We start from the raw sequence: 25,920 nt of genomic DNA, 5'->3' as shown, positions 1-25,920 counted from the left end.
CACTGCTTCTCAAACAAGTGGGGACTCGTTGCCATCTGCCTTCTTGTTTGTTAAAAGCAAGGTTTCGGCACAACACGGCAATAGCATGGCAACAGTCTTCATGCCCCAAAACCAATTAGCTGCACTTCTGTTGGCATTTAAAGCAGAAAAGTTAGCAGTAAAACTAACATTTTTGTTTGCAAAGGCGATCTCTGCCAAGATGCTGTAACACCACAATGATCGTGCTGCTTCTCACCCAGCTCCCATCCAAACCAGTGCCCAGCCCCAACAGTGTCCAACAGCATTTGCAGGAAGATGGAAGAACAAAACAAAACTAACACTTTCCTGTGTATATTCTTCAAGGAAAACTGCAGCTCACAGATCCTCCACATCATGGCTGGATCTCGTTGTTTAGCAGCTTTTGGTGGATTATAGACCTTTCAAACATTTCCCTAAATCATTCTTAAAACTTCTGGCATCTGAAACACCCTGTGGCAATGCATTCCCATTTAATATGTGCTGTGTGGGAAAGTACTTCTTTTTGTTTGTTTTAAATTTGTTTTAAATCTGCCACCTGGTAATTCCATTTGATGTTCTCAGGTTTATGTTATGAGAAACAGTGAACAATCATTCTGCATGCAGTGTTTGGTGCCAGAAGTCCCAACTTGGCCATGTTAATGGCCACACCATGTCCCTGTAGGTCCCCAGCTCCAGCACTCCCACACTGAGACACACTGAGGACAAGAAGTGGGACCACTCACCATCAACATGCTCATAGGGCAGCCAATGGTGCTTTGTGTTCTGGTACTCAAAGTACGGATCCCATTGCCTGCACTGCTCCTCTCTGAAATCCTCAAAGTCCTTGGGGCAATCCTGAGTGTTGCAGAGCTGGAACTCATAGCTCGGCCCTACGCACGTGCGGCCTCCGTTGGCTGGACTGCAGAGGATGGAAAGCAATGGTTAGTTTGGTCATTAACACATGAATCGAGCACCTACCAAACCCTCTGAGACACAATCTAACTCCCAACCATGTAATTAGGAACTTGATGAAGCCAGTGATGTATTTCCAGTACTTCCTTCTCGCATTTTATCAGGACTTCATCTAGTTTAATGATTGCTCTGGTGTTTGCTTTCTGTTGGGAGGTGCCTCTGGAAAGGTTTCTCTCAATATATGTTATTACAGCTAGGATAAAAGAAGCAATCATTTAAAAACCCGCTGTCGCTATTTCTCTCCCACAGAGCAATTCCTGCAAGTTGAGCCTCCAAGCACTTGAAATAGAAAACAAAAGTCATTTTCTTGGTGTGGTTCAGGAAAGGAAAGCGCAAGCAGTTGAAGCAACTCATTCATATTGCCTCCTAAGCCAGCAGCAAACCCAGCCTTTCCCACATGCAAATAGATTTTACAACTAAAACAGTGCCCACAATCATAAAGCTCACTTTCATGTTGCTGATGGAATAAAGGCTGAAATTAGAACTGACAATTTTTTTTTCTTAACGGAACAATTTCCATCAGAAAACATGGCTTCATCATCAGTAATATTATTTTCAATACTAAAGTCATGTTCAATCATTTCATCCTGTCAAAACATGTTCAAAAATTCTGTTTGGTGAAATCATTTAATTCTGCCCACTGCTTCACTTCCTGCTGCCATGATCCTGATATTTCATGAAATAGGGATAATCACATATTTAATATCATTTGTACATCTTGTCTATATTAAATATATCATAGTTTCAGTGTTACTGAAATTAAGCCATTTTACATTATTTTGATGAACCATATATATGTCATCAGAGCAGAACAATTCAACATTCTTAGGAATAACTTTGGGGAGGGTTCTGCTCTCTGGAGCTTCGCTCCAACTTGGAATGAAAATAGTTTGAAGATGTCAGTATATTCCATGTTGTGAGACTGTTTTTGAAGTACTAAAAAAGTTGGATTCATTTAAACAAAATATTTTTTAATACAATCCAGCAAATTATTGACATCATTTCATACTCATGCTAGAATAAGGCATACATGGCTCTGAAGTATACCTTTGCAATAACGTAACACCACTTTCAAGACCCTTTTAATGGCACAACCAGCTCAGTGGATGGATAAACTAGCAGATAAAGATGGCTCATGTCTTTAGGCTAAGGGGCCCAAAGCAATAATTCTAGTGTACTATAGGTGAGATCTAAGAAGCAACCTTTACTGTGTTACCACAGCAGTAATTCCACAAGGGTTCTCACCACTCATTCACTTCATGTTAGAAAACCACGCAGGAGTCACAAACTTACTGTGGGTTGTCACACTGCCGTGTCCTGTACTTCACCCCCGTGCCACAGGTGCGAGAGCAGGAGCCAAACTTACTCCATGCTCCCCAGTGCCCATCCTGTTTCAGGATGTCTGGTGTCAGCCAGATGCAGTGACCTTTAAAGCAGTGCTAGGAGAGAGAATGGGAGAGGTACAGAATGGGTAGATGGGAGTTGGACTAGATGGCCTTCAGAGGTCCCTTCCAACTCTAAGGATTCTATGATTCCATACGGTACCATTGGTGCAACAGACTTCATTTTGGGCACAAATATTGGATTTTTTTCACCTCTCTGGAAGAAGGCAACGAGAATTGCTGCTGTACTGTGCCCGTGATCCCCAGCTCCTTCTGGGGCTTACACATTTTCAGTATGTCCATTTGTGCTCACAGGATTAGAGACTGCCCAGTTTGTTAACCCGCTCTCAGCATCACGTGCCTCCATCAGTGCAGCAGGGATTTCACCTTAACTGGTAGAAATCCATCTAACAGAAGTGGCAGAGTCCCAAATCCTGCAGGGTAAAGGTAAAACCCTGCTGCTGCCATTTCTTGCAGTGATGACAACAGCTCCTTCAGCAGCAGTAGCCCCAGTAACACTGCAGTGAATGTGGTCAGCAAAGCAGCACGAAATTAATGTCACCTCACATGGTAGACACTGTTGATATGACATAGAGAACTCTCAGAGTCTCACTGAAATCTCACTAAAGCTCATCAGAATACCAGGAATCCTTCACCAAACAGTGCCCTGCACAGACCCATTCTGGAGCAGTTACTTCCCATCTACGGCTTTCTCATTTCTAATTGTTTTCTTATTTCTATTATCCAATTTTTAATACAGTCGGTTCTAGATGGAAGTAAACAGAGTTTCCTAAATTCTCCAAACCCACGAGGTACTTACACATTTCTTTAAAAGTCTTTGTAACCTCTATGCTTATCAACTTTAATGAGATCTTGTAGGATACAAAGCAAAAAATGCAACTGAAGACATAAAAGTTTGCCTTTTCTCAGACACATGGTCTGATTTTTGGGTGGTCTTGCATGGAGCCCAAAGTTGGGCTCGATGATCCTTATGGGTCCCTTCCAGCTGGGGGTATTCTACAACTCTATGACCCTCTCTACTGTCTCCTCCCATTAAGGACAACTGCTACGGCCCTTCCACCAGTCCCTAATGAAGGAAGTCTTCCTTAGCTGAAGTCAGGATGAATTCTTCTCAAAGATCACAGATTTGGACTGTTTCTGCTGTTGCTGCTGCTTACATAAAAGTCGAGTAATGGAAAACACTGCCAGCACTACCAAAGACTTTGCATGAGGCCATTGCGCTCTGCCTGCGCTGGTGGCTGCAGGGACAGGGCTCCGGCTCACGTGCACAGATGGCCACAACAACAAGTGCAATCGGTCACTTGCTTTCCTTAACATTCAAGTCAACAACAACATTTTACACAGCTTAACGAGCCCTGGAATTCGGGAATTTGGCAGGCAGCACTAGCTGAGCATATGGCTGAATGCATGCTGCCAGCAAAAACAAAACCAGAAGATATATAACCAGAGAGCATTTGTAAGCGTGGAGCGATTAGTGAGCTGGAAGGTGAATTTAAAAGGGATGGATAATCATTAATAATGCTGAATTTAAAGAGAGAATCATTAGTAAAATGTTGACAAGACACAGGTTTCTGATTTGCTAATCTGCTCAATGATCGGCTTTTTATTCATGTAATTTATTTTGCTACTCATTCGGTTGGACAAGGGGTAGAAAACAGAGCAGAAATTAGTTTTCAGCTACTCGTTATTTCTCATGACTTCAAATATTCAAAGTCAAAACCCATGAAGAAGATGAGTTACCACAAAGCCAATTATAACAATCCTGCTCCAGAGCTGCAATGGGCAGATTTTTCTCATCTGTTTGACAGAATAAGAGATAATTCAGCAAAGCATAAAAGAAACACGAAATGCTAATATGCTAATTCTGAGGTTTGGGATCCTTCAGGGATGATGCTCTCCTGGCTTTGTAGAGGTTTGAGCAAATAAGGTCAGCAGTGAGCCCTGAGTGGGAATGGCACTACTGCAGCGATGCAGGGGAATATGTCTGCCTGGCAGGCCAGACTGCAGCTGGGCTTGGAGGAAGATGAGCTTCAATGGCTCCTGATCCCTGCTTGTTTCAGCATCCTTTTGTCAGGGTTCTACATCCCTCAGGTGTAAGATCCAAACAATTCTGCTTCAAGAGCCACGTAGTGATGCTCCAGGATCCAGCACTCAGCAGAGAGGAGAGGGAGAGACATATGATGCTGTGTTTGCTGTCTCTTTCCCCTGTTTTAGCCAGAAGCAAAGGGATGTGGTTTGCAATAACCATGAACAAACCACCTGTTTGACACTGTGAATCGTTCCTGAACTGGAAAGCAAATGTGGAAAGTGTTATTGACTTTGTCTGTAAAGAAAGGAGCTGGATGGGTTTTTGCTGGAGAAGTCAGTCCTGCACTGCCTGCTGGGAAGCGGAGAGCTACGAGCTGTGTGCAGTGAGTCACCTCCAGGCTGCGTCTGGGCTGTGGGCTCAAGGAAAGAAGTCTACACAAAATGAAGGGATTCAAAATGGCATCTTATGTGCTGCAGATTGGTGCAAGAGGAGCACACGGAGCAGAAAGCAGAGATGGATCCGTCTACAGTGCGATAAAGGATGTGAGAGCTGCCCCTTCCCACTGCCACTGCAATAACTGCGTAACGAAGTGGGAACAGCCAATTCCAGCCACTATTCCCTTCACAAGCAGGGCTTTCATGTAAAGCGTGAAGCATATTAAAGCAATCTTTCTTTTTTAGTGAGGAAAAAAAAAATGGGAAAGTGCGAATTGTTTTCTTACTGGAAGAGAAGATGACTTCTTGTGGTCTCGCCAGTTTTTCTGGCAAACAGGGCAGTCCAAAACAAGTGCAATTTCCAGGAGAGGAAGCTTAAAACGCGCGCAGTAAAACATTCCACTGCTGTTTTCAGCGGTTCTTTGAGACAACTGCTGTGAGGGCCAAAAAAAAAAAAAAAGTATTCCTGTGGGCTTCCCACAGCTGCATGGTCATTTTTCAAGACTTGCAGATTTTCTTCAGTCTCTCTACCTGTCCTGCCCGCCTCCCAGCCCAGCTATGTCAGTAAGCCCTGCTTGGCCCCATCGTGTCAGGACGGGGCTGTTGCTTTATTTCCACTTCCCATCACATGCTCTGCTCCATCTGTTTGAGATCAATCAATTGTAGGGAATAACCCCAGAGCTGTAGCACAGAGCTGTCCTGGGAGCAGTGGTGGTTCCTGGTGCAGAATGTGTGTGTTCTGTGTTTCTGTGGCAGCCAACACAGCGCTCACCCATCTGTCTCCTGTAGGGTCTGCATCGTTGGTAGGAAACCATCCAGATTGCTTTGAGCACACACTGGTGTTTTCAGAAACCCTTTTTTCTTCTGAGACCTTTTTATTTCAATAATCATTCTCTTCTCTTCCTGATAGAGCAAAAACTGCACATCTCATCCATGTGGTGTGAGGGCAGGAATACCAGCTGGGCTCAGCCTCTTGCACAGCTGCCAAGTTAACCAGGAACAGAAGGGTACCAGGAGCTCACCTGTCTCCAAGGAAAGAAATCAGGAGTGTGGGTGCTGCAGCCCTCTGTGCTCCTCTCAGCAGTGAGCAGATGGACTCAGGCATGCCATCCCCTGCATGAGCAACTTTTTTATTTCTGTCTTCTGGAGGGCAGTCACCTGCTTCAGCTGATACACACCTCTCCCCAGAAGAGTAATAGCTTTAAAAAAATTGAACAAGGAAAACTGATGACATATTTCTTAAGGAGACCTGGGTCCTGGCCTGGGCGACCAGTGGAAATGACAGAATTGTATACAGGTAAATAGGAGTAGAATGCTGTGCTTTTAAGCTCTGCATAATTACCTCTTGTCTGCATGTTTAACCATGGCAATTCACAGAGCATCTCCGGTTCCACGTTCAGACTCCACTCCCCACACGTGGCGCTTCACACACAGCAGTCATTTCCTTGGAGCTAACGTGGCCGCTTGGAAGTGCAAGGTGCTGCATCACTGAAGCTTCAGGAAATCCATTCTGTATTTCCCCTCTCAATTCACTTAGAAACACTGGGTTGAGAGCTACACAAAGCATTCTATTTCCTTTAAAATTCCATAAAAATAGCAGTTTTCTCCACTGGCTGGAAAGTCTTAAGAGAACATTATACATTTCTATCCCTAAACCCACCAAACTATTATATTGCTGCCAATTAACACAATGTCTCCATTTGTACAAGGAAACTCACTTAAAAATTCTTGTTCAATAGCAGAATGTCATTCTTTTGGCAACTTCTTTCAAATGAACACGTGCAGAAAAAAGCTTACAAATATTTTCATACATTAAACGCGCATCTCTATGTGTGTATGCATGCATACACATATAAGTACTCCGGCACTATGAAGTCTAATTTCCCTTCCACTTCTAAGCTGCAGTCCTCTCTCCAAGACAGACAGGGCACACAGAGACGTGGCCCTTGTCAGTGTGGCTGCTGACAGTGTGCTACAGATCTCCCATCTGCTCTAGGTGTTCTTGGCCCTGGACCACCAGAGAGGAAGGAGGCAGCTGGACTTCGTCCTCTTCAACAGCATCTGCTGAGTTTGGCAAAGCCATCAGCTATCAGCCGTCTGAACAGCAGGCTCAGGGCAAACACCTGAGCTCCGTACACCCTTTCAGTCTCCCAAACATTGTTTCTATTTCTGGCACTGGGACATCTCAGCTGCTGCAAAGCCGGGATATTTCTTCAACACATCAGCACTGATTTGATTGGCCTCAGCGTAAAACAGGCACTGGGAATTAGTGGTATGAAATCATGAAAACTGCATGCCCCTAAGGCAGGAGTCAAATAGATCTCATTGAATCATCTTCTCTGATTGCTTGTTTGTGTTCCTTTTTTCTGGCATTAGCTCTAAATAGTGGTCTGAATTTCAAGTTATTTTTGTCTTCCTCATACACCATGGGAGATGCTTCTTGGAGAAGACTGCCAATTTGCAACCACGTCCCAACTGCAGGCAATGTCCGTGCTGTAGTCACGTTGTTTTCTGCTAAGAGCCTCTGATTCTATCCAAATTGATGAAGACAGTGAACAGAGAAAGGCCAAATCAAAGGCATGGATGAAAAGGAATGGAAAAAATGGAAAAGGACTGACATGATGTGCCTCTGCTAAAACACCCTCAGCTCCTAATAAGTACACTGGTCAAATGCCGAGCTGAGAAGCAAGAACATCACTGTAACCCTCTCATAAGGTATTGCTCAGGCTACAGGGCTTTATCTAACTAAATGGTTTTCATTTCATATCGTTTTCTCGGGTTCTGCTGGAAGGCTGCAATAAGCTTATTTATCAAAAATCTGTGACATCTCCTCTGGGAGTAAAACAGTTACACTCCTATCATCTATGGAATGCACACGTCCCCTCCTGCATCTCCACTGAACTACAACCTGGCTGTCTGGGCAGCTCTCTGAAGCCTTGGAGCCTAAGTCCCAGTCCAGAGAAAAAAGTTACAGCTGAGTTGCATAATATCCTGACAAACTGTTTATAATGGAAGCACTGGACTGATCATTAACTGTGAGATTACAAGTTCCTTTTTTTATTCTCATTTCTGTCCAAACACTGATGAATGGATGGCTTGGGGAAGTAAGAGAAGTGACAAGCTGGAATACAGTTGTGTTTTTCTGGGATTTTCATGTGTTTGTTTAATATAAAATCAAGATGTGGAAAAATGTCTCAGGTGAATCCAAAGAAACTGCCTGAGATTGTGTATTGTCATTTAAAAATCTATGTATTTTCAAACATGAAACAGGGGTGTTATGAGATAAATAACCTAAAGAAGACCAAAAAGAAATGGCTTATTTAGAGCATGGCTTGCTAGGAAAGGAATTTAGCATTACATTATGCTTTCATAAAAAAGACATTTCAAACCACAACAGCAGTTGCTAATATGGTTCATTTATCACATAAATGATGTCATCCACTGGTTTTTACAAACATCCTTCCAAGTATCAACAACATCTTCCCCTCAGACCCTGCGCCCACTGCCCAGTGAAGGCAGGTGTTTTGGGCAGACTTCCAAGGAGTTCAGATCCACTGTGAGCACAGCATGACCTCCGCAGAGGGGTGACTGAGAGCTGGAGCAGGCAGAGCCTTTCAGGGCAGGAAGTGTCTGAGCCCTTGGCACCTTGCTCCTTCCCTTCACAGCTCCTCACGCCTCCCTTGACTCCCACCAAGCAAATCCACCTACGCAGATCTGCCCTTCTCTTCTGCTCGTCCCTCTCCATGGTCATGCTGGTTCTCTCCAGCTCTCACTCAACTCCCACATCCGCCCCTTCCCTCAGGGTCAGCACTGCAGACTCAGTGGGCTTGCAGTCTCCAGGACCTCACAGCTCAGCCACGGAGGCCAAATGGCACCACTACATCACTGACACAAACACAACACCTCGACCATGCACAAGTCATGGGCAAGTGAGAATTTCCCCATTTTTGGCTCTACAATGAGTTGCCGAGAAGCCAAGGGCAATTCACAGATGTGCAGATACTGCCATGACTTGCCTGAAGACTGGGTTTGATAGACAAAGAGATGTCATGCAGCACACACCAGCCCTGGTCCCTTCCTCCTTACTTGCATTCAGGAGTTTGCCCCACATCTCAGCTGACTTCACATTCCCAGAAGGTTTTTCCTTTGTTAAACTGACCCCGTCTTTGGACAAACTGGGACTTGGGGACTGGTGAGTTACAATGCAGTTCACACCCAGACCTTCCCCGAAGCTATATGGAGGGGACAAATAAAAGTCACTAGCTTTTCTCTTTACACCCCCTCTATTATATTCTCCAGTCCTCCGTTCCCTATATTTCTAAAAACAAACTGGGAAGACAAAAACCTTCCATTTCTGTGCTTAATTTGAAGGATAACAACCCCAGCTGCACACACACAGACTCCGACATGCACAGCGCCAGCTCCCACCTTTCCTGGTGCACACATGGTCCCGTCCAGCGGAGGCCCTTTCTTTGTTTTGCAGAAGTAGGGGTTCTCAGGATGGCTACACCAGAGCTGCTTACAGGGATCAAACGTACGAAACTGAAACATAAAAAAAAATCAGAATGGGTGATGCTTTGATGGAGCTCTGACTTCAAACTCTGAGCAAAACTGCAGCGTAGGGCTGGATTTTCCTTACCCAGCTCTCAAGTTCCAGCTGTGTTCATTAATTCCTGAGGAACACTGTGAAATAAGTACGTCTGAACGTGCAAAAATCATCAGCAATTTTGAGGTGAGACCCTGCCTGCAGTCAATAGAATAACACTGGGCAAAAACAGCTTGATACTGGTGACCAAAGGCAGACTGAGCAAGGGGTAAACCAGTTCCCCTGCTCAATAAGGCACACACTGCCTTTTCTTACAGCTTCTCCAAATGGCATTACTTCATTCAACAAACAGAACAAACAATACTTGAGTACCCATGGGAGAGGGATGTGAGCTGCTCCTCTCAGGAGGGTGCAAGACTGACCTCAGGCCCAATGAGTAACTCATCATTTCACCTACACTACAAGGGCTTGTAATGCAGAGAATGAGAGCCACCCACCACAAAATATAATAGACTATAATGTCTGGACGTGCTCTTGACTGTTCTGAACAAAGAATAGAAAGCCTCCCAGGCTCCAGAGAACAGATATAAGGAAAGACCCTCTTTGGCAGGGACATTCCTCCAAGGCAGCATCAGTGGGAACGTGTCAAAACACAAAACTACAGCTGATGCTTAAAAGGATTTCATCCATTATCTGGAGACACTGCTCGGCACACATAATCCTACAGATGGGAATGAAAGCAGCAATGTTCTGCATTAAGTTAGCAGCTGCCACACCAGCTGAAAACATGTCGTTCCATATAATATTTGTGTCCAGCTTGAGGAGCTGGAGGTGGGAGGCACAGCCCTGCTGCAGAGGCCGAGGCACTGCAAATTGCACCAGTCTTGCCTAGCTTATATAAATTTGGGCTTTGTCTCTTGTATTCCCAGTGCAGCAGAGCCAACCATAGCATCAGGAGTCCTTGCAAGTTGTTCTCTTTGCTGTCACGCTTATTTTCACATGCTAGACATTAAAATGCATCATGCTTTCCACAAAACTGGAACATAAAAGCTTTCTGCCCTCTGTTAGCACTACAAGATGCGACACCAAATCCATCTCCTTCTCATCGGGGTGGGAATTTATAACAAACTAACTTGCTGGCAGCAAAAGAAGGCTCCACAATACAGCAAGTATTGCTGTAATTGCTTGCTTCTGATCTAGAACTGTTCATGAAACTACAGCATGGCCATTTCTCTAAGTTCAGTTTTTTGAAGAAAGCACAGAGGTTCTTAAAATAACATATTTGTCAACATTCAGTTGTAATTTCTCGCTCACAACCAAGTGGGCACATCATGCTTCCTCATGGGCTTCACTGTGCTGTCCCTATACAGGACATTTCAGAGACACTTACAACACTCCTGGATGAAAAAAAGCAGAGGCTGAACTTAAGTACTCACAGCTGTGCACATCATGTAGCCCAAACCAAAATCAAAACGGCACTGCTCATTCATGGAGTAGTGAATTCCTGGCAGCTGTGGAAGGGAAGGCCAGTCATGTTCGAAGGGATCATCGCGCAGACAATCATAGGAACTGCAACAGGCAAAAATTACAGTAACAGATGGGGCTGTGAGACTCACAGAATGTTTGTGGTTTCGGTGCCTTCTTGATCCAAACTAAATAGAGCCTACTATTTCTCAGTCTCTGGTCGTGAAGAGCATCCAATATCGCAATTATGCTCACGTAAACTTTAGCATGATGTATCCACCTCTAACATATTCTGTGTTGGTTTTCTGTTTTGGTGTTGTTTTTTTTGGAGGGGGTGGAGAGTGGGGAGGAAGGTTGGGAAGGGGAGGACTGGAAATCTTTCCAATTGTAACTTCCACACAGCTTGCAAGTAAATTCCTGTTGGTTCCCAGGTTCCCTATGAAAAAGGAACCAAAGGAAGAATCCACATAAGACCAAGAATCAAAGAATACTCAGTTACTTTTCCATTTGTGGAATTCCTTACTACCTACAACTGCATTTAGAGTGCAGCAGAAGCCAGGGTAATCACTCAGGAGCAGTGCTGAGCTTGCCATACTACTGTCCCCTGCTGAGAAGTACTGACCCATCTATAAGCACCAGTACTTTCCAGCCTGCAATAACTGCTCAGGAGTATTCCCTCTGTCTGTCTCTCCTGATACCTCTCAGCCCCATCCATAACCTGCAAAGTTCCCTTTCCGTGTGATGAATAAGGGAGATTTTCCCATAGGACATACTAGGAACACGTCTGACTGAGGTGCATAGAAAACAAAGGAGAATGTCACAGAATGGTTAACTGTATAATCACTGCTTCATTCACAAGCCAACACCGTAGGCAGTATCTCTGAATTGTCTCCAAGTTATTTAACAGACATGAGGACACCATACCCAGCTCTATTCTGGCAATCATTCAGGTTGCCCTCAAGATACCAAGCTGAAAGCAGAATTTTGAGGTTAGATTTACTTCAAAACAAATCACAGTGTTACAAGATATTCTAAAATAGCTGTATTTAAAAGAATGCAAAGCAGCCATCTAAGCCAGATGATTTTCATTTAACCGATAGGATCTTGCTAATTGAAACAATCACACATCTCTCACAATACTTCCTATCCTTATTGCCATACCTAAGGTATCTAAGATAATAAAAACATTGACAAAAAGACTGACTTTTGTTTATTTTGTTGATTTTGCTGTCTTCTTTCCAACTTATTTTGAGTTCTTGCTGTGTATCCTAGAGTTTCACAGCATTTTTCCTATACACCCTGTATATAACAGTAAGGGGGAGATCCCTTCTATAAGGGCAAAAACAGGATCATAAATGTCAGAGTTTGTCAGGGAACCTGGGTGCAGCTCTAATGCAGGAAGGAACCATTCCAAAGAGAAGACAAGGGAAATAAATGAGCTGTTAAAAGAACTGGAGCATAAAATAGCTTTCGTATTTAGGATATTTAAACAAAAAGACACCACTGAAAAATTAATTCCAGAATCATGTTCTTTCTTTAGAGATCTATTAAGGTGCAGAAGACCTCTAAGAACTTATAAAGGGCAGAATTTCATTTTTAAAGAGCACCATCACATCACTGACAGTCATCATAAGCAACCAACAGCTCTTGAAGCCAAATCTGGTATCTGTAAGATAGCACAGGCATTCCTGCAGCAAGATCCTATGTGAGAGAGGCAGGAAAGTCAGGAAGGAGGTGCGTACCAGTGTCTCCCACACACTATCAACATTCTGGAAATGAATATAGGTGTAAACTAAATGAACTGAAATCAAACTCACTGACAATTTGCTTTATTATTTGCAATCCATGGGAGCCAGCTGGTTCCCAGTAGGCTGGGGGTGGGTTTCTTTGTTTTATTCAACCCCATTCCCCATTCAAGTAACTAATAAAAGAGTAAAGCACAAATGCTGCACAAATGCTAAAAGCAAAACTGTTCTTAGATGTTTCCTTATCAAAGATGAGAAGCAGCTGAACAGCTACTCACTGGAGGTATCGATTCAGCTCCTGCTGGCTGCAGCGGGACCAGTGGAAGCGGTGGAAGGCAGCTTGCACGAGGGGGGCCATGATGCTCCCCAGGCGGACCTCATCCCCACATCTGTTTCCTTGGCCATCATGCTCCATGCCTAAACTGCCCCGGCACAGGAGAGAGCAAGCACAGTCACACTGAAGACGAACTCCAAGTGACCAAACATTTTAGTATCCCAAATGTTGCCAGTGCGCGATCACAGTCACGCTGTTATACCCCACAACCCAGGTACTGGCTCTTAAGAGTACTTTCATGGGATTAACTCAACATCCACTTTTGAAATAGACTGAAAATCCCATCTTTTGACTTCTGTGTATGCATACGTTTCTGAATAACTTACGGCTAAATGAATCCATTTCTGGATTAAGGATCTGGTCTCCTCTCCAGCAGAATAAATGAAATTTACTCATACTCCTATCTGGAGCCATTTAGAAGTTGCTTGATTTGAATTAATCTGCAATTGTAGCCAAGTGGGGGATAAAAACCCACACTGCAAGCTAGTTACACCAGCTGCTGCTACTGTAGCAGTTCCACATTGGGATCTTGGATTGTGTTTTTCTGTGCATGCTGTTTGATCAACGTGGGCACTACCTGCGTGTGTAACCACAGTCAAATTAGCAGATGAGGGCTGAATGTGATTTCAGGGACCACAAACAATCTCCAGTGATCTCCCTTCTAAAGCTCAGTGTACACTCTTTACAATCTTAATTCAAAAATTCTGGAACCCAGTACCAGATAGGCATCAATTCTATGCTCCTGTCTAATTTAGACACATTTGCAGTGAGATTCAATGAACTTTGGTGATTTTTTCATTTAAAGCCCTCCATAATTTCTGATGCAACAGACAGAACAGGACCTGAAGGCTTTCTTAGGGAAAATATAATAGATTAAGACTGTTCAGAAAAAGCCTTCCGGGAAGTGTTGTCCTTCTTGAGAGAAAATGGGCAGTCAGTAGGTGTCCTCTGCAAACAGCGAAACTGAAATGCTCTGGGAGAGACCAAATCACAGTCACATCAATAAAATGATTACATTCTTATATTTTTATATATTTGCAATTTCAGTGGTTAGCACCTTTTTTTTTTCCTATGCAGTATTTTCTCCTTTACCAGCAGTACCATATCAGATGTGCTGATTTAATATGGACTGTGCTTGAAAATCATGTATTCCATTAACTTAAAAAATTCATATTTCATCCCAATGAGTATTTCACATTTTCACCAGGAGACTATAAAGCATCATTCAATCTAGTTTCACTGGAGTCCTGGTAGGTATTTTGGTATTAGTTCCTTTTTCCATTTGAAAAACACCTAAATATAAAACTTAAGATCATAAATAAAATCTTGACAAAGCTGAGGTCTGAAGCCAGAGCTAATGGCATGTGGACATGGACACGATTTCTTAACATGAACTTCATTGTCCCAATGTCACAGCTATCTCTCAGCATCAAAGACATTATAAGATGAGACACGGGATGTCCAGGGCTCTACTCACACATGTCCAGTTTCATGAGCCACCACGAATGCAGATGAAAAACCATCTTCATGATTGAGAGTACAGCTTCGAACAGGATGACACATTCCTGTGACTGGAGCATAGCCTGTGAGAAACACCGCGTTTCAGAAAAGGAACAAATATGGAAAGGTGATGTGAAGCTCCAGGAAAACAGTTTTCCCCTTTGGGACGTGAATACAGTTGAGTGGTCCTCTCATAGATAAAAAGAGACCTCTGTCCCCAGACATTTAATTATGTGCTCTCTCATCCGTGGAACAGATGAGATCGCCCTGTTAACCAACTGAAACTATATTCCTAGCTCAGTCAGAAGGTTGTTATCACATCTAGGACCATTCTGCCTTCTCCAAGTACACAAGGCAACAGAGGACAGGGATACCACGCACTGCTGTGCTGCAGCTCATGAGCTCGGTGCACTTCCAGCCCTCAGGAATACATGAGCAAAGCCCCCGCCCTGTGCTGACAGCAGATCTGACCAACTCAAAGTGAATAGGAGATTTATCCCCTCCAGTGAACAAACCTGATCTCACAAAGAGGCAGAACCTGAAGGAAAAAGTGCACAACATGTGATCCTGCTGTTCCAGACCTCTTGGTAACAGCATTTTTTGGCAATCTTTAGTGCAACAACTTTTTAAACACAAAATCTATTCCTTATCTTTGGGCATTTTCAGGATTGTTTACATAGAGATCTCATTTGCTTGGCTTCAGCTAGAGCAAAGAAATGATCCAATAAGTAATCCAATCAGTTAGGATGCAATAGATGAAACAGTCACAAGTGAAAACGGCCATATGCAGAGCATTTGGGGAAAGAAATTGTTGACCAAAACTAAGCAAAATATACACAATTAAACTGCATGATTAGCTTTGCACAGTGATAAACACAAATGCTGCTCAGAAGTTTTGCCATTTACCCAACAAAACCCAACGCACGTCTTACCCTGCATGCCAGATGGACCAAAATCCTGCCTTGTGAGGAAGATAGCGTGGTCGTGATATTCTGCATGCCCGGTGTCTGGCTTCTGTTGCAAGTAGGCCCAACGACACACGTTCTCCAGGCTTTGAGAAGGGTTCCCAATCTCTATCAGACTCATGGACTGAGCGTGCCCAGAAGAAAAGACAGCAGTAGTTATTTACTGAGCTAGGGTGATTCTTTTCCAGCCTATTCAAGCACTTGAACAAATTTTCCACTTCCATTAAAACTCTTAAAAAAGAGATGATTATGCTTTACAAACAAATTCTACTGAGTCAAGAAAGTAAGAAAACAGTTAACATTCACAATTAGATTGAATATGATTTCTGTGACATATCCATAAGGTGTAAGATACAACGAGAGAAAAAAAAACAACAGGTATTTTCAATATTGTATTGTGCAATGCACATTAAAATCTCTGCCATCCTAGCACCAGCTGACACCATCACTTCAAGCCTGGATATATTGTTTGCAACCAAACTATGGGATCCCTATGGGATCTGCAGTGGTGTCAGGCCAGTAGAGCCTAGCCCATGCAGGGGGGGCAGAGCCCAACAGCCATAGCAAGGGCAGACTGCAAGCACCCAGCCCTGGCTCATCAGCCTCCTTCACCATGCATTCAAGACTTCTGAACACCACTGGATGCTCTACTGAGAGTAAACACTAAGTGTACTTTGTCCAGCTGTACTTGAGTCATAACTTTGAGAAACAGATGTTCCCAAAGACTATATTTTAAAGCACTTTTTCTTTAACCCATTCTGTATTTCACAATCATTCCGAAAGTAGACTCCGTCTTCCCAATCTGGTACACCTTTATTCTGCCTATAAGCCACACATTACACCACTATTGTGCTGTCATGACTTGGCTGACTTGAACAAGCTGATGTGTGTTAGGTGGGCGCAAAGGACAGTTCCTTCTAATGAGAAAGAAAAAGGTGTTTTAAAATCCAGCTACTGCATTTACCTTTTTTTTTCCCCCCCCAATAGTCCTTAAAAATTTCCAGCTAACTCTTGTTAATACTGCATATTAAGACTTAAAAAAGCATATTGTACGTGGGATGTTATAAAATATATGACTAATTGACCCAGTCCAGGCCTCCCAGGACTTGTAAGAAGTACATGTGCAAACCCTGGCTTTTCATTTACAAAAATTATATTACCATGACAACATTGTAATCATAACACAAACCACTTCAATTTAGACACTACACTGTACTGTAAGCATTTCTAATTCCCAGATACATAGTTCACAGCAGAAGTAGCCAGTGCCAAAAATAAGAGAGAAGTAACATAGTTCCTCTTTAAATACAGATGTGTTTGACATGTCCTCTAATTGAGTGCATGGTGGAGTATGAAGAGTATTGACTGCATGAAAAAGAAAATCCTCAAAGGGTTGTGGAAGAACAACTGGAGTTGATAAAAGAAAAGCCTGCCAAACTGAGGCCTGATTTTGGCAAAAATGGGATATTACAATTCTGCAATGTTCAGAAAAACAAATTAATAAACCAAATAGAAGTACAGTTTGGAATCTGACACCACTTTGGAATGAAAAGGTTGTAATATAATCCCAGGCTGGATCATGCTGCTTCCAGCCATAATCCCCTTGGAAACAGAGTAATAACCACACCGAAATGGTGAGAGAGTAACGACGCCTTTACTGCATCTTCACATGTTTATTAGAACAGACATGAACAAACTTCGAGTGACTGACACAAGGCAAAGTCCTGGCTCTTCAAGCAGAAATCCTATTCAGGTAAACTAAGAGTGGCCATCACTGAGGTCTTGGGTAGCATGTATCAGTGGTTTAAGAAAAAGTAACTATCTACATCTCCACCTTGATCTCGTTTCTGCAAAGCTTCAGAAGAAAAATCTGTCCCACAAAGAAGTCCAGTGAGAAATCTTACTACAAGATTCAAAAAGCAAAGAACATTGCAATGTGAAGCTGAAAAAATTTAAGCCATGTGACTGAAAAATCATTTACAAAGTGAACTGTAATTCTTTGTCTCACAATGACCTCTTTCTATACCTTCTACAAAATGAAAGCAATTTCATTTTACGACTGATCAGAAAATAAATAAAAAGTATTAATTATCAACATGTGCTTTGCTTGAGGTTATCTCAATACTTACAAAGAAATCTCTGGGTGATCAACAAACAAGCAAGGAGTATGAAAAAGGCATTAATTTTTGAATAACCACTTTATAGTTTTCTCCTGTCTTGAGTCATCTCCTCCCTACCTCCTCAACTGCGACCTTTGCCAATGAATCCCAGTAAAAAGCAAAACTGTGGTGTGAACTAACAGCAGGACTTCTTGAGCCCTCTTCTGATGAAGACAGTCTGCCAGAGATCAGATCAGCTCCCATGGTTTGGGCATTGTGCTGTCTTTTGGCATGAGTTGACAACAGTTTTCTTTGCATACAGAAGCCCATTCTGGAGAGCAAAATCACTGCCTTAGGCCAAGAGAATCTCAATGCCTATTTACAACAACAGAGATTTTAGAGCATCTCTTCAAGCAAATGAAAGAAGTGACTGGCTAACGTAGAGAACTGTGCCTTTTTTGTTGTTGTTGCAATTGACACACCGGGCAAACTGAAGGAAAACCCTTTGGCATAAAAAGGGAAACAGAACATGCAGTTTTGTAAACGTATTTCAGCTAACAGCCCAACTTCTTCTCCAATGACACATCAGAAATGTGGCACATATAAAACTGACTTGCTTACTTTAAACTAGGAAATGAGGCATCTATTAGGAAATTCATTCTTACAGATGTCTGTGTTCTACAGGTATGAACAGCAAGCCTCAGTCCTACATCAGAAGGAGGGCTGCCAAAGACTAGAAGAAGAAACTCAGTTATACCTGCTGTACGAAAAGTACTCAAGTCCACTGAGCATTAATATCATTTCTTCACTAATCTTCCATCTTTCTTCACAGTAATATAGGTATCTAAAAAGAGAAATCCACTCGGTTGCTAGCAAATTTTCACCTGAATTTCCACTTTCTGCAATTTGTCAAAGACTTGAAATGAGAATGTCTCCAGCAGTACTAATAGTAACCTTGGCACAGTGCTGGGATCTTCCCGTGCTCATGAATTCTCAAATAAACAACAGTTCACTATTCTTTTATCCAACACTAGCAACTGATGGCAATGGCTAAGCAGAATGTCATTGTTTTTAGTTGAATCTCCCAGCTCCGTCTTGAGTCATGTTTCATTTGGAATTGGTGTGATCCCAGAGTAGGAAATACTGTATGGGTGAGAAAACACTGATTTAGGACCTGATTAATCCCTACTGTGTTTTGCAGTTACACTGGTTCAGGTCCAAGGCCCATAGAAGCCATGCCCTCTCCTGATGGCAGATGACAGGATGCCTTATAGAGGATACTTACAGGACCCAAGCATAGTTTGGTACTTCCCCCAGATAACCTCCAATTGTCCAGTGGTTTTTGATTCAGAGATTTCCTGAGACAGACGTGGCTTCGCAATAAATTTTTATTCTCTTGCTCAGTCTCCCTGACTCCAAAGATAAGTGCTGCTGTCCTGCAAGAAAGGTGCGTAGGAAACGATGGGATGAGGCACAGCTAACAAGGGCAGATGCAGTATGTTTTGGGAGGGTGCCATCTGAGAATTTACTCTTGCAGAAATATGAGATAATATTCAATAATACATTCTCTTGGAAGTCAGTGGGCAGCTTTCATCAAACTTAGAAAATCCCATTCCTTTATTAAATGGACAAAGTGAGGGAAAAAGAGCAAAAGAGATGAACAGTGTGCAGCAATAAGAATTGCAATTAAAGCAAAATTCTCTCTCTGTAATGCAGCAAACAGTCTGAGGGCAGCAGGCTGGCTGTGCAGAGGAGGTGGAGGTGTTACTGTTGGCCTGCAATGGGCCTGCACTGCCAGGAACACGCGAGCCCACAGCTGGCTGGGGAGCAGGCCTGGCCGGGAAGGACCTCTTTCCAAAGAGGACAGGAGGCCTGTGGAGAGCATTACTCAGCTGATCAGCAGGAAGGCTGCCAGTGGAAAGAGAAACTTTCTTTCTCACTGCAAGAAAAGCAAAAGATCTGTGGGCATTTCAGAGAGCTGCTGGTGGAAACAGATGGATGTGTTTGCTCCCTTGGCTGGGAGCGCCATGTGGGGAGACACCATGGAGGGCTGTGAGGACGGCCTGCCCAGAAGACAGCTGGGATTCTTGCCCTCAAAAACCCAGCATCTGCTGATGCCCTCCAGTTGCCTTCTTTTCTGATTCTGGATTCACATCTTTTCTACTCCCCTTCCTTTTTAGAGAAATTTGGCAGAAAATAACCACAAATAGAAGAGGAATGAGTTGCAACAACCGTTAGTACAAGGAGTCAAAGGAGGGCAAATGATTCTAAGGTCACTGCTACATAGATACAGATTTCTTTGAGCCTTCTAAGCTATTCGCTCTGTCTTTCAAGGGAGTTATCAGTGTGATGTTCAATTCTCTGTTATTAAGACACCGAAGAACAAGTCAATCTGTACTGCAAAGCCCTTCGAATACTTCTGGAAGGAATTTGGAAACTGAGAAAGACATCAAATAATTCTTTGAGAATTTCAAATAAAAGGTTTTCATAGAAGAAAACTGCAAGTTTAGTCTATATTCCACCCAAACTTTTCCAGAGCCTTCAGCTTGCCAGTATATGTAAAAAAACACACTGGTATAACCCATACAGGAGCAGCTTTCATTAACCAAATGCTTTATTTACCTGCCATTTGCAATAGCTGAGTACAGCTTTGCAGCAGTGTTGATGAGTGGGTGCTTGCTACAGGGACACAAGAACAGGTCAGAAGCTTGCTGGAAAAGCATCTTCCCCTGCTCATCCATTAGGTGGTGCTCCAAGAGAACCAACGGAGAGGGCTCTGCAGCTCCTCAGCAGCTCCAGAAGGAGCAGAAATATGCTTAAACTTATCAGACTCCAAGCTATGGCAGAAAAGTTGGAGCGTTCCTGGGAGACAAAGTATGACTTTCCCTTCTTGAACATGTAACATCTCTGCAAAACGCACCACTTACAATCCTTCTACTTGGCACTTCTATTGTTCATTGTACATTGGATTAGATCTTTTATATTCTTCTCTTACCCTGAACAAGACAAGCAAAAAATAAATAAAAAGAATTATCTTGTGTCCATGGTAACCAAACTAACAAAAATAGCTCATTCAGCAAACTGTCATTTTGCATTCAAAGGATTTGTAAAGCTTTCTTATGGCAGCAGTTTGTAAACATTTTTCAGTCTCTAATTCTGAATAAATATAAGCAGAACAGGAATACAAAGTACTATTTATGCTATCAGCCAACTTTACATTCTTCAAGGTTCCAACAAATCACTGTAGGAAATTATCAGCTATGTGTCTAGTATCTAAATAAGGCAATCCATCAATTCCCAAAGATAAAATTAAGAGGGGCAGTATTTTCTCTCATCTTCATCCCCACACGAATAAAAACAATGCAAAAATAAAAACAGCAGCCAAACTGGTAAATAACACGGAATTTCTTGCCTTGCCACTAAGGCTGTGCAGAATCAGTCACTGGAGATGGCCAGAGACTGGGACAAGAACTTCATCTTCTTCCTAGTTTGTAGACTACACTGCAAGATCAATGCTTCATTCTTGCTGACACTGCCAGGTGTTCCACAATTTACATAATAAATACCATTCATAAACAAGAAAACACACATAAATGGGTTATCATTCTCAACCAGCAAACATCCATCAGTTCTTAAGACTCTTTCTAAGAATTTTCTGCACTCCTTCGGGCTCAGCTGTTCTGTGACTACAGTTAATAAAACTGGTGCCTTGCTGGGCACAACTCTCAGCTCTCAGGCTGAGCCTTCCCTCCTTCCAAGGACAAGCAGGGAGGACAGGAGCTCTGAGCCTTTCCAGCCCAGGTCAGCTGAAGAATGGTGAGGTCAAACACCTGAGTGAAGTTAAAGAGCTGGCTTGTCCCTCCATCCCAGCTGCACCACCTGTGCCACCCTCTGGGAAAGTGAAAGAAAAGCCTGGCTCAGGCTGGACTGATGCTTTCCAGCCCGGTTGAACCAAGAGCATCTCGCCCGCTCGCACTGAGCGTAGCCACATAAAGGTCAGATGGTAGAGAGAACACCTTTTTATGAAAAGATTGTCCCAGATGAAGGCAGCAGGAGGTCTGAATTATCCAAACGCACAACTGAAAAACCTTTCTCAGTTAACAGTCCTGCCCTGTGAGATTGCAGGAAGCCATCTCATGTGATGCTCCTACTGACTCATTATCTTAAAACCATTTGGTTCTTTTCCCTCCCCTCATCTTTCTGAAAGTCTCTCTGCCCTGGTGGTCAGGTTCCTCTTCAATTTGATGACATTCTCACGGCCAACAACCATTGTTCTGGTGCCAACACTGAAGCTAACACGGATCCTTCTCCCAGGTTTCCAGCCCAGCTGAGCACAGAGCAGCACTCCCCAGCCTGTCTCATGCTGTGCAGGTATGCGTCCCAGTGACCAGTTGTGCATGCTGCTCTAGAGGAGAGCTCAGAGGTGTCCTGCACAGCCATGTTCAGATTTCCCAAGAAATAACTCTCATAAATCCTCAGCTAACTGCATTTATTGAAATTCATGCAGTTCCTGTGAAAGTCTTAATGACTTTTTTTTCCAGTAATAATTGGCTTAATCACTCCCTTTGCAGCGAATGCGTGCTATTCTCTGCTGCTGTCTAAGGGTGGTTCATCTACACACAAAGTCACCATTGTGGATGGACAGAACGCGGGGCTGGAGCCAGGAATTTATGAGCTCTTATCCCCAGACTGCCAGCGACCTTCCGTGTGGCCTCCAGAATAACGCTGAGCGTCTTTGTTATTTTAGCTGTAAAGTGGGAAAAATAATCTTTATTCATCCACCTCAAAGAGGTGATGAGAGGATTTTATGCAGTGCTCAGGGTTTAAAAGTTTCAAAACAAATTTTATAATAGCCAGTCAGGGCTTCCAAGTCCATTCTCAGCTCATCTCTTGCCACCTCCTCCGCACTCAGTGATCGTGGTTCCTTGGCTATTTCCCTGCATGCTGTAGAGCTCACAGGACTATAGAACTGTTACAGTCAAAATAGATCTTAATGGAAGAATTTGCTAAAATATTGAATAATATTCTTCTCACATGATTCTGCACTTTTCAAAATTTGGAACTGATCTACCTACTACTGAAGTCAAAAAGGAATAAACAAGCCAGCTCCTCTTTTTCCCTTTTGAAGAAAAATGCATGGCATATGCCCTGTTTACTGATTTGCAGCATCCCATCCCATCCCATTGTCCCAGGAGGTCAATAATAAAACACAGAGAAGCGCACAATAGCTCCCAGATCTACCACAGGTACAGAGCAGGATGCAAAAGCTGTCCCAGTGCCTCTGCATGTCATTCTGTGCCAATGCTCTCAACCTGCCATAGCTTCAGCCTTTGTCCAGAAGTGATGGCATACATAAAAGTATACTTCAGTAAAATGGTGTCAGATCTTTTGAACTTGCCCACAGAGCAATTTGAATGTGTTGTCACCAGGGAACACCTATTTTTTCAACTTACCAAAGCAATTAATGTACTTAACAAAATAACTGAAACTTTCGAACGTACAGCTCTGCTAGGTTGAAAATACTAAGAAGTGTGCTTCAAGGAATGGAGTACCTCCTAGCAAGAGCCACAGAAAAGCTGGTTGCTATGCAACTCAAGTATTGTCCACATTATTCTTATCAAAAGATGACACTGTATAAAATAATATAATCATCTTCTTAAAAAAAAAAAACAAACCAACACAAAACCATACACAAAAAACCAACCACAGTACAGTAAAAGGCTGCTTAAGGGTTGAGAATTGGCAATAGCTCAGAGTGCTGTCAGAAATCTGACACTGATGGTACATACTTCATCAGTTACAGAACCATAATGTAATTATTATGATTATTTAAATGGCACCCTTGATAATATATATAAATTGCCTTCAATAAAAAGTGAGTGAATCTGAAGATATTCGCTACATGCCTGGAAAATAAATGCTTATTCAAGCAAGACTGGGATAATATTTTCATCTTGCAAAGCCAAGCAGGCTGCTTTATCCATGCATCAGCTTAACTTGTCCACACACCATTCCTTTTACTATGTACGTTGAATATATACTTCAGAAAAATGTTAATGCTTGCATGTTTTAGCAGGCTAATAAAATATTGAGGGCTTTGTTCTAATTACTGATGAACAGGTTCAGAAAATAAGAACTATCCCAACTTTTCCCTCTGAGCAAGAGAAATTTTCTTCATGGTTATTTGGGTTAACTTATTTGGAATTGTGTTCTGCTGAATCCTGCAGGACAACTAAAACATGGTCTGCTATGGGTTATGGGTTAGAACCCATTAATGGACAATCCATAAGCAGATCAAACAGTGCCACCTGCAGCTGTTCAGTGATGGGTCCAAAGGCCCACCAGGAAGGGGAGGTGTCCATGCTCCACCAACTCCACTCTGTGAAACAGATTAATGTGAGATAATAACTTCCAAATTATCAATTGACAATGTTTTATTTCTGATCTTCCATTAGAAGATGCAGCAGAAGCTGAGTTCACACTACTACCAATGCAAATAGATCGAGATCAAGATGGGCAGGCATAGCAATTACGAAATACTTATGAAATAAGGACAGCAAAGAAGTGACCAGTCCATGTGGTAATTCCACTTGCTTCAACCACTGCTGCAATGAGATATTTTTGAGAATTATTAGCCGAGCTGCAATCCCTCAAATTGCTGTCATTACAGTGTCTGTAATAGACACCACAAACTTTCAATCACAAAACAGAAAATGTGACCTCTTTTACCTTTGATTTTAGGACATACAGCTGAGTGAGCTCAAAACCCAAAACACTTACTGTCTATCTCTGCAAGAAGAGCAGAGATGGGTTGGCACGTTTAGTTGAGCAGGGTAAGTGGTGACTGTCAGAGGAGCCTCACCACCGACACTCAGCTGGATTTGACTTTCAGCTTCTTGCATGAATATACATGGAATCTTCCAGCCCCCAGGTTTATTACATGAGCATGCAAATACCAGCAACCCCCATCAAAGAAAAAGCCATTAGATTTTAATGCTCTCCTTCGAGCAGCTGGATGTGCAGTCCTTAAAGAAAAAGTTTATCAACGTACTTCAAACACCCTCTTCCAGCTACCAAGGAGTCTGATGTTGACTTAGCCTACATGGGGCATCAGTACTGAGCAGATTAAAACTTTTGGAGCCAAGTAGCATTTCATTTCTCTTTAAGTGAGTTTTGCCTGTGGAACAATCCCTCCCTTAGAAACGGCAAGAAAACACTTGGAATTCTTGACTACAGACTCAATCTGCAGAGCTCTTGCCTTGTGGCCCCTATCTCTTAACTTTAAACACATGTAGTCCTACCAACCCATTTTAAGCACAAGGTGAAGTGAGTTCTTGGAATGCGCATCCTGCAGAACTGATCCAGCATGTGTTCACTGATACTTATATACTGCTCTACCACAAAACTTCATATCTTTCTAAGGAACCAAGATACTCATAACATCCCATGGATCAAACAAGTCTAAAAAGACAGACTGCCAGAGCTAAGCAGCAAGTTTAAATGACACAGGGAAAACACAGAACAAATCATGGTTATTTTCCTAGTGTGAAGTTCAAATTGTAAGGAAATGCCTATAAAAATAAATGTTCTTTGCATTCGTACATGATGAATCAAGTTCAGAGATCTCAACCTCCTCCATTTAACACAACCCCTCCTTACCTTGCCATAGCTCAGCAGGATTATCCTCACCAGGACAACGTTGATGTGAGCACCCAGGGATTCATCATGGTAAATTTCATTAACCTGCAAAAGAGGTCAGAGCTTCAGCTACAGTGCTGGCAACAAGTAACTCTGACAGCAAATGCTAAAGCAGCACCTTTGCTATGCTGTCATTAAGACAAAGATCATTTGCGATCATACATAAAAAGGGCAAAATTCCACCAATGCTAGAAGGAAATTTTTTATTTTCTAGCCTCTGAATAGGCCATAATTCATTTCAAAACATTTAAAATCAACATAACATCATCAGAGACTTCATGCTAGTAGGAATTTAAACACCAACCTAAGCAGACTTATACGTATGAGCAGTGCATCATGGTGGGTTCCATGACAAAGCTCCTGCCTCTGATGGAGAGCCCCCAGTCCCTGCCCTGTCCTACTGCGTGCACCTCCTGACCTGAGCCCACACGCTGAACACAAACCAGAGGAGCTCCATTCTGAGTGAGACCACTCATGGGAAGGGGGCTCAGGAGCAGAGGGACAGACCCTGGGGCTGCTCCTATCCCAAAAGGGATGTGCTAGATCAGCTCAGCTGCACCCTGTAACTCCTCCATCTGGGACTCATCAAATGGCATTTGGACAAGAGGATATACCCCCCCCCAAAAAGCCTGGTCGGCAACATGGACTGACGGGATTGCCTGTCAGAACCAATCAGTGTTAAACTTTGCAAGCAGAATGAAAGCTAAAAAACACTGGCAAACAAAAAACTCTTT

The 25,920-nt window shown here is 42.8% G+C and overlaps 1 protein-coding gene across 1 annotated transcript in view; it reads right to left on the bottom strand.

Annotated features, from left to right (window-relative positions):
- ADAMTS2 (ADAM metallopeptidase with thrombospondin type 1 motif 2) overlaps positions 1 to 25,643 on the bottom strand; it is a 44,716-nt gene extending 19,073 nt beyond the window's left edge. Inside the window, exons 1-9 of the mRNA XM_010719187.3 lie at positions 25,605 to 25,643; positions 25,148 to 25,231; positions 15,357 to 15,513; positions 14,402 to 14,507; positions 12,869 to 13,012; positions 10,818 to 10,950; positions 9,264 to 9,377; positions 2,263 to 2,408; positions 741 to 916 (exon numbers count right to left, since the gene is read on the bottom strand). Of these exons, the coding sequence (XP_010717489.1) occupies positions 741 to 916; positions 2,263 to 2,408; positions 9,264 to 9,377; positions 10,818 to 10,950; positions 12,869 to 13,012; positions 14,402 to 14,507; positions 15,357 to 15,513; positions 25,148 to 25,231; positions 25,605 to 25,643 (1,099 nt within the window). The remainder of the gene's footprint in view (positions 1 to 740; positions 917 to 2,262; positions 2,409 to 9,263; positions 9,378 to 10,817; positions 10,951 to 12,868; positions 13,013 to 14,401; positions 14,508 to 15,356; positions 15,514 to 25,147; positions 25,232 to 25,604) is intronic.
- Between the last annotated feature and the right edge of the window lie 277 nt (positions 25,644 to 25,920).

Source organism: Meleagris gallopavo, chromosome 15 (genome assembly GCF_000146605.3).
Source record: "Meleagris gallopavo isolate NT-WF06-2002-E0010 breed Aviagen turkey brand Nicholas breeding stock chromosome 15, Turkey_5.1, whole genome shotgun sequence".
Lineage (NCBI taxonomy): Eukaryota > Metazoa > Chordata > Aves > Galliformes > Phasianidae > Meleagris > Meleagris gallopavo.
Note: the sequence above shows the minus strand (reverse complement) of the source record. Positions and strands in the feature narration are given on the sequence as shown.